This window comes from Acanthisitta chloris, unplaced genomic scaffold (assembly GCF_000695815.1).
Source record: "Acanthisitta chloris isolate BGI_N310 unplaced genomic scaffold, ASM69581v1 scaffold44075, whole genome shotgun sequence".
Classification (NCBI taxonomy): domain Eukaryota; kingdom Metazoa; phylum Chordata; class Aves; order Passeriformes; family Acanthisittidae; genus Acanthisitta; species Acanthisitta chloris.
The window spans coordinates 1-8,794 of NW_008675059.1; the positions used below are offsets into that span (position 1 = coordinate 1).

The 8,794-nt window shown below is 58.4% G+C and overlaps 1 protein-coding gene across 1 annotated transcript in view; it reads left to right on the plus strand.

Moving 5' to 3' along the window:
- The first annotated feature begins 2,450 nt into the window (after positions 1-2,450).
- LOC103803013 (glycine receptor subunit alpha-4) overlaps positions 2,451-8,794 on the plus strand; it is a 6,575-nt gene continuing 231 nt past the window's right edge. The window contains exons 1-8 of the mRNA XM_009075547.1: positions 2,451-2,529; positions 2,900-2,967; positions 3,706-3,929; positions 4,061-4,143; positions 4,363-4,503; positions 4,587-4,801; positions 5,053-5,202; positions 8,750-8,784. Coding sequence (XP_009073795.1) covers positions 2,451-2,529; positions 2,900-2,967; positions 3,706-3,929; positions 4,061-4,143; positions 4,363-4,503; positions 4,587-4,801; positions 5,053-5,202; positions 8,750-8,784 — 995 coding nt within the window. The remainder of the gene's footprint in view (positions 2,530-2,899; positions 2,968-3,705; positions 3,930-4,060; positions 4,144-4,362; positions 4,504-4,586; positions 4,802-5,052; positions 5,203-8,749; positions 8,785-8,794) is intronic.

Here is an 8,794-nt window from a genome sequence, read left to right on the forward strand (position 1 = left end):
CCCGACCCCCGATCCGGACCTCTCTCCAGGACCCGATCCGTCCAGCCAGAACGCTCTCAGTCCCTATCTGGACCTCCCTGCCGTCCATCAGAGCCTCCCCCCCCCAAATTTGGCCTTGCCTCTCGTTCCCCAGGACCCTGACCCAGCACCCCGAGGGACCCACCAGACCTTCTCCTTCCAGCCCCCTACCACACACAGCCAAACTCTGCCTGTTCCCAGCAGCCTCTGCCCCAGTGCTTCGTCCCTGAGGTCCCCCTGGCCGTAAACCAGCTGGGAAGTCTCACGGTGGGAGAAAGGGCAAGCTGAGCCGGGGGTAGCCCAGGCAGCTCCTTCTCCGGTGCTGCAAAGCCCCTGCGGCGTCCAGACCGTCTCCTGGCTCATGGTGTTTGGGGGGAGAAGAGCTCAGGACAGTCCCTGACCCAGTCCCTGGAGCTCTCTGGCCAGTGGATGGGTACCCCAGGTCCCATGGGTGCAGGAACAATTCCTGGTTCACTTGGGTGGAAAATCTAAAGCCCCCCAGGTACCTTTTTCCATCCCTGTTCATCTTGGGTGCTATCTGGGACAAGGTGGGATGCAGGGAGGATTTGGGGGGCTGAAGTGCTCCTGGGATGAACCTGCTCACTGCCCCCACTCCTTCTCCCACCACCTGACCAGTATAGATGGAGCAGCATGGGGAGGAAACTGCAACATCAGTGGCAGGGAGGGGGGAAATAGTATTGCAGAAAACTGCTTGTCTTGAGGTGGCATTTTTAGGCAGATGTTAACATTTTCCAGCCCTATCATCCACTCACTCCAGAAAGGTGCTGAGCTCCCTGAAGAACTCAGCCCAGGACTGTGGCAGAGGCCCCCAGGGCAGGCAGTGCCTGAAGTGGGGAGCTGCAGGCAGTGGCTGTGCCCAAGGGCTTCGTGCCAGCATGACCCTACTAGTGATGCCGCTGGAAGTGGCTGCACTCATGGCATTTGTGCATCCCACACACAGTCCCCAGGGTCTGAGCATTGCTGGAGCTGCAGATCTGCTGTGGCTCCGGCTCTTCAAGGAGCTCCCTGCCAAGGGAGCCTTCCTCCCACGTGCTTCAGGGGAGAATCCTCATCTTCCTCGCCAGCTGAGGAGGACATGGTTCACAGCTATGTGGCAGGCAGAGTCCTGACTTAACTCCTTGTTACCCTGACCTCTCACAGCCCTCCTCCCAAAGGCACCACACCTTGCTAATGCAGCTGCTAGGTGGGGAATTTCTCCCAGCCTTTTGCTCTAGGTCAGAACCAGTCTCTGGTACTCTCTGCTGCCCATCTCCAATTAAGGGAAAACCTGCCCAACAGGATCATTTTGGGGTGGCTGTTGTGGCCATTTCTAGCTGGTGAGGATGCACATAAGCCCCTCTACGATGAATCCCACTCCTTTGAGAACAAGGAGGTAGGAAGAAGGACTCCGGGGTTCCCAGCTCCCAGCATCATCCTCTGCTTGTGGTAATGGGGTTCTAGCTCCAAGCAGGAGTGAAACCCACCTGGGTTTCATGGACCTGGTGGAGTTATAAGGCAGCATGCAGCAGCACCCACCAGCAGCATGCTTAAAGCTCATTTTGTGTCCAGAGATCCTTGGCTAATTCCTCTCCATCACAGTTACATGCCTGGCAATGTGGTGAGCAAATATCTCTCGCATTGTTCTTTGAAATTATCATTATAGACTGACAGAAGGAGAGAAACTGGCAGGCTAAGATGCATTCACAAAAATATCCCCTCCAAAGTCAGTTTAAATAAATCTCCATCATCGTTAGGAGCGCTGTGTGGGAGAGCTCATGTAACCATGGCTGGTGCAGAGATGCGCTTTGCTGCTTCACTCCTGCCACATCACCTTGACCCCTAGTACGGTGTCAGGACCCCAGCTCTGCTCCTGGATACCTCCTCACCCACTCCAGGCCAGCCCTTGGCTCAGGCACGGCTGCTGTGTCCCCCAAGTCCCCCAAGCCATGAGACTATGCTAGGCAGGGACTGTTTTCTCAGCAACTCAAGCTGGAGCTGGCGATTAAACCTGTAAGGGAACACAGAGCCCGACACAGAGCACAAGAGATGGCCTGCTGTGCCCTGTCCCCATCACAGCCTTGGAGCTGGGAGGCATCTGGCCCCCAACACCATGCCAAGGGACATGGTGGGCAGGAGATTTCCTGGAAAGGGGACAAGCAAAATGTGGGCATGTGACACTCAAGCTGTGACAGGTGAGGGGAGAATCCACCAGGATCACAGCAGAAGGAAGGGATTCAGGGTCTGACATGTCACTGGAGCAGATGTGGTGCAGGCACAGCGACTTGCCTTGGCAGGTGGGAGTCCCCATGGGATGCTAAAATGTGCCTGCAGACCCCTGGTGCTGGCAGGCAGCTAACCTGCCTCCTCTGCCCTGCAGGCTGGTCGCAGGGCGGGAGGAGATTAAAGCTGCTTCCCGAAGCTCACCCCAGCCCATGTCACCCTCTGATTTCCTGGATAAGCTCATGGGACGAACATCAGGGTATGACGCCCGAATTCGACCCAACTTCAAAGGTAAGAGGAGGATGTGAGGATCCCAAACCTGGCAGCGATCCATGCTTGTGGCTGCTCAAACCCAGGGCATGAACTTTGGGTGGAGCAGGACCCTGACCACAATCTTCTGTCCCAACACCCTCCCCAGAGTCCCGGCTGCTTCTGCCCTGTGTGTGCTGCTTTGCCACACAGTGTGGGTGGCTGCAGTGCTTGCAGAGCGTGCTGGGGTTCACCCTGACGCACCACAGGTCTGGCCCCAGCAGCCAGGGGGTGCTTGTGTGCATTCATCCACGCAGCACATGCAGGAGCACCGCAGTGTCCCCACGTGTGCCTGTACAGTGCACGTGTCTCCACGGCCTGCGACAAGAGGAGGCTTCACGCTGTTTTCCAGGTCCACCTGTCAACGTGACGTGCAACATCTTCATCAATAGCTTTGGATCCGTCACCGAGACCACCATGGTGAGGCTTTTGGCAATGTGATGAGCTCCTCTCCCAGTGCCTCGGGGCTGGTGGTGGCTGTGCCCAGGAGTGTGTGGGTCCCAGTGCCCAAGCCCATAGCTGTGCTTATAGGGGTCCTGTGAGCTCTTCTCTGGAGTCAGCTCTGGCATCACAGTGGGCACATACAAAGCCATAGCACATGGCCATGACTTTTCTGGGGTCAGTTAACCCAAGCTTGGTTGTGAGTCACATTCCCTGTGCCTGAGATGGGAGAAAGACCCCCAAAGGGTCGTATCGAGGCAGCCCGAGGTAGCCCCCTGCCATCCCCAGCCTCCTTGGGTGCATGAGGAACCCCTCTGAGGAAGCCCCAGGGCTAAAAATTCCTTATTTGTGCTTCTGCAAAGCCTTAATACCATCAGCCATCATACCAACAGGCCCACAGACCCATGTGCAGAATGCTACAGACAGCAGTTACTGGTCTTCCTCGTCTTCCTCCTCCTCTCAGCTGCCATGTCTTTGGCTTTTTAATTTCCCCTAGCTGCCAACAGCACGGAAAGTCTCCTGAGCTGCCCTTGTGCCTTCCCACGTGCGTCATTAGTGGCAGGCAGGCAGCAACTGCAGGGCTAAGCCTCAATGGAGGGACCCTCTTCCGCCTCCTCCTCCATCTCTTCTTCGTCCTCCTCCTTTTGCTTCTCCTCCTCCTCCTCCTATCTGGGCACCGTGAGGTGCTCCCAGCTGACACGGTGCCCTCTGCCCCAGGACTACCGGGTGAACGTCTTCCTGCGGCAGCAGTGGAACGACCCCCGCCTGGCTTACCGCGAGTACCCCGACGACTCCCTTGACCTCGACCCCTCCATGCTCGACTCCATCTGGAAGCCAGACTTGTTCTTTGCCAACGAGAAAGGGGCCAATTTCCATGAGGTCACCACTGACAACAAGCTGCTGCGCATCTTCAAGAATGGCAATGTGCTCTACAGCATTAGGTAGAACCTTTTCCTCTGGTGCAGTGCCTGAGTGGGGAGGCAAAGCTGTCCTCTTGCCTACTGTGTGGCAGCTTTTCCCCACCAATGGTCTCAGCCCACAGCAACCCCCTCCTTTCCTCTGCCTCCTCCAGGCTGACGCTGATCCTGTCCTGCCCCATGGACCTCAAGAACTTCCCCATGGACATCCAGACATGCACCATGCAGCTGGAGAGCTGTGAGTACCTTACGGGGTTCGAGCTGTATTTCATCCCCCTGCAATCCATCCCATCACATTGCATCCCATCACATCCCATCCCATCCCATTGCATCCCATCCCAAAATCTGGCATCTCTCTTCTTCAGAGGGAGGTGAGCAGGGAAGAGCAGTTGTTCAGGGTGGGGTTGAATAGTGTGTGTACTCCTCCCCATCCCATGGCTCCCTACATCCCCTCCAGTTGGCTACACCATGAACGATCTCATCTTCGAGTGGCTAGAGGAGCAGGAGGCCGTGCAGGTGGCAGAGGGCTTGACACTCCCACAGTTCATCCTCAGGGATGAGAAGGACCTGGGCTATTGCACCAAGTACTACAACACAGGTGAGCACCCCAGGGACCTGCTGCGAGCCCCTCACCATGGCCCAGGGGTCCCTCTTGCCCATTAGGGCCATCTTTCCCTGCAGGAAAGTTCACCTGCATTGAGGTGAAGTTCCACCTGGAGAGGCAGATGGGTTACTACCTGATCCAGATGTACATCCCCAGCCTACTCATCGTCATCCTCTCCTGGGTCTCCTTCTGGATCAACATGGATGCGGCGCCAGCCCGAGTGGGCTTGGGCATCACCACTGTGCTCACCATGACCACGCAGAGCGCCGGCTCCCGTGCTTCCCTGCCCAAGGTCAGTGCTGGCTCCGTGCTGGGCGCCCACTGCCACCCCCAGTGCTCCAGGGGCGGGGCAGCCTTTCACTGGGAATGGCTTGGCTCTGTAGCCTTGCCAGCTGGGGCACCACATGTGCACACAGCGTTGCTGTGCCCATGTGTTCAGGCTGAGAGAGCTCCTGTGCTTCTTGGCAGCAGGATGAAGCTGGCAGTGGGGGGGATAAAAGAGATGGGGGCAGTGGGTCCCTGAGCCACCTCTCACCTTGGCAGGTCTCCTACGTGAAGGCCATTGACATCTGGATGGCTGTGTGCCTGCTCTTCGTCTTTGCCGCCTTGTTGGAGTATGCAGCTGTCAACTTCGTCTCCCGCCAGCATAAGGAGTTCATGCGCCTGCGCCGCCGCCAGCGACGGCAGAGGATGGTGAGTCCCCCTCACCACTGCTCTCATGACATCTGCCCATCCTCAGCCCCTGAGGGGACACCCCAGGGCTGCAGAACCACTTTCTCAGCAGCCCCCAGGGCAGGGCTTGGCGCTGAGCTGCATTCCATTGCCCAGGGCTTGTGGCCAGCTCTGCTGGCACACCAAGAATCCACGGGCACCACAGTCCTCCTGCCTGCCTGAGCAGCACAGTGCACAGCACCCATGGGTGCTCCAGGCCCCACCAGCTCAAACATGCTTAGGGTGCTCTCTACTCTGGGACGTCCTCAGGCTCTGCTTCCTCTAAAAAAGCAGAAAAATAAACAGTGAGGATAGGGGAAAAACAGCATTTCCCCTTACCTGCAGCCCCAAACCTGGGCTCCTTGCTGTGCGCAGCCGTGACGGGGGCTCACTGATGCATCAGGGTGGTGAAGCACTGAGGGGAACTGGTGGCACCCAGGGGCAGGTCTGGGCTATAGATCTGGAGAGGCAGGGTCCCTCACTCATGGAATAATTCTCCCCTCTATCAGCCCATCACCGCAGGCATCAGGCCTTCAAGATGCTTGTGGTAGACATGTGGCTGCTCCACACTCATTTTCTTCATGTAAACACACTGTGAGGCACCAGATCTTCATGGAAAACATGAGTGCACACACACACACCACACAGGATCACATTGCCCTGTGCAACCAAATCCCTGAAGACAGATCCCAGTGCTGGGGCACTGCTGGGAGGGCTTTTCCCCCCCGTGCTGAGCCTCTGTCTCCCTGCCGTCCCCATCCTGGTGCCCAGAGCCACTGCCCCGGGGCCGGAGTGGAGCCATCGGTCACCCGCTGTCCTGTTTCTGTTTGGTGCACACTGCTGGATGCCAAAAGGGCCTGAGCAGCGGGACGGCCAGCCTGGAGTCCCTGCAGCAGCTGAGCAGCCAGCACAGCAGCGAGCACACCTACGCGACGCTCTCGCAGCTCTCCAGCTCCCGGGTAAAGCACGACCCTCCGGCAGCCCCCATGCAGTCCAGCGCAGTGCTTCCCCAGCCAGCCTCACCCTCCCCTCCCCAGAACAAGCCCCCAGGAGCCAGCCCCAGGGGCCAGCAAGGACCCGTGGAAGAAGCAGGCTAGTGATTTGCACTGAGTATGTGCCCATGGGATGGAGCTGCCGCTCCCTGGGCTCAAAAGTTGTGAAAGAGGGATGGGAATGGAGCAGATTTCCCTGTAGACAGCCCCACTCCATGCCTCGGTTTCCCCTTCTGTAAAGCAGGATCAGTGCAGACCCCTTTGCTGAGGGGTGGGTGATGCTGAGACAGACTGATGGCTTCTCCTGGGCTGCTGCCCACGCCCCTGACAGGGTGAGGGCTCTGCCTGCCCAGCTGCCTCGGTGTGGGCAGGTTCAAGGTGCTCGCAGCTGCCTGCAGTCACTCCAGCATGGGCAGTGTCCAGGGCACACGGGCACTTTGCAGCTGGAAGCGTAGGGAGAAGTGTGGGGCAGGGCAGGATCCCAAGCTTGTGGAGAGATGCAGGGGGTTGACCACAGCTCCAGGGAGGAGGTCAGGCCTGGTCATCCTTGCCACCCCTCCACCGTCATCAGCCCTTGGCCGCCAGGAGATGTTTCCCAGCCCCCAGCATGCTCCCTTGCTCGCTGCCTTTCACAGCCCCTGAAGCACTGACTCCTGGAGACCAACACCCACCCAAGCCAGCACAGGGCAGGGAGGAGGAGGCTCTGTCCAACCTAGGGACCATCTGCTGGCTTAGGACAGACCAAAGTGCAGTCACCCTGAGGTGGAGACTGCAGAGCCACCTCTGGGTGCTGCTGGCACAGCACTGGGTGCAGCCAGGAGCACCACAGGGTGCTGCTTGGTCAGAGACTGGTGCAGCCCTGCTTCATGCAGCTCCTGTGCCTGACAAAGCAAAGCCTGGGTGCTATAGCCTGAGGGCAAATCCCTCTCACAGACCACCCATATCTGGGGCAAGGAGCCCCTCACACACCCTGAGGCTGCCCCAGACCAAAGGGACTTTCCAGCTGGGAGGACCAGGACTGCCAGTCTGCCATCTCCTCCCACACTCTCTGACTGGGCACTGCTGAGTCCCCGGGCTGGGGGCATAGCTGCTGGGCCCTGGGGCACACAGGGCTCCCCAGCTCCCCTCTTCGAGGGCAGCCACAAGCAAGCCTGGGGCAAGGAAATAAAACTCCACTACAAGTGAGAACTCATCTCAGCAATTTGAGCCACAGATGCTCTTCCCACTGAAACAAAAAATACTTGCTTAGGCTGTGGATTGCTGAGTTAAATAAAGATGTCAGGGTACAAACTCTCTGCATGAGAGCCCCCTGTGCCAGCCGGGCTGACCTCAGCGAGCAGGCTGCTCTCCATGTCCTGGAGGGCAGTGCCTGTTGGAGATGGCGTTTGGGATTCAGCACCCAGGCAGTGTGTGGGCACGACACGAGGCAAAGTGCTGGCATGCAGTGGTCCCTGGGAGAAGGGACCCACCATACAGCACCAGCAGGGCAGAGGGGAGTTGTGCCACAGAGACCAAATGAGTGGTTCAGGGACTCAGTGAAACGCCAGATGTGCAGCCTGTGCTTGCACGTGCCTGTCCTTTGCAAAATATTTGCACACACAACCCTCTCCAAGGATAAAACGGCAGGACAAGACAAGGGGCTAACAATGCACACCTGCTGGTAAGGAGTGCAGGCACTGCTGGCCAGCACCTAAGGGACCACGAGGCAAGCAAGGCTGTGCCCTGAACAATAGCAGTGGGCTGCAACCAGAGATTTTCATAGCACATTTTTAGCCTTGATCATGGACATGCAGCCCCATGGGCAGGTTGCCCTCTGTGCAGTGCCCCCACCAGCATGGGGGGAGACAGGGTGAGCAAGTGCAGAGACACCAGCAAGGAGTCCAGCTCTCTCAGCCTCCCTCCTCTGCTGCACCAGGCAGCCTCTCTCAAGCAGCCATGGGGAGAAATGGGGGTTTGGGCCCTTGGAGGGACTGGAGGGCCCTGCAATCTCTGGTGGTAGCCAGGCCCCTGCATTCCTTCCCAGCTCTGCCCCAGCAAGGTACCCTTCCCCTTCTATTCACCATCACACACACATTTCCACCCCAAAGCAAACACAGCTGCCACAGTGCACCCCTAAGCTCCCTGCACCCTGCACCACCACACGCACCTTCCCCCTCCTACCAGCTCACCCCTGTCCCTGCAGCTTCCCTAGAGTCAGACTTCCCACGCCTCCAAGCTGGAGCTGGGAGGATCTGTGTTGGGCTGCCAGGGTCGGGGTTGCCTTTAGATGCACCCCTAAAACACATGCTGGCTGAGAGGGTGGTGGGTCAGTACTCGCCCCCACACTCTGTGCACACCACTGCCTGCCCTGCCTGCAGCCTGCTGGTCCTTTGCTCTTGCCTGTGTGGTTTGGGCCCTCTGACAAAGCGCCCAACCTTGAACCGGGCACTCTTTGCCCAGCACCACAGGGTGTGTAGGACATGCAGTCACAGGCACCTGCTCGCCCTGCAGCATCAGCACCCGCAGGTGCCCTGGCTGACAGCCTTTCCCTTCGCCAGGAGGAAGAGCTTGTCCGTGACAGCCGCTTCTACTTGCGAAACTAC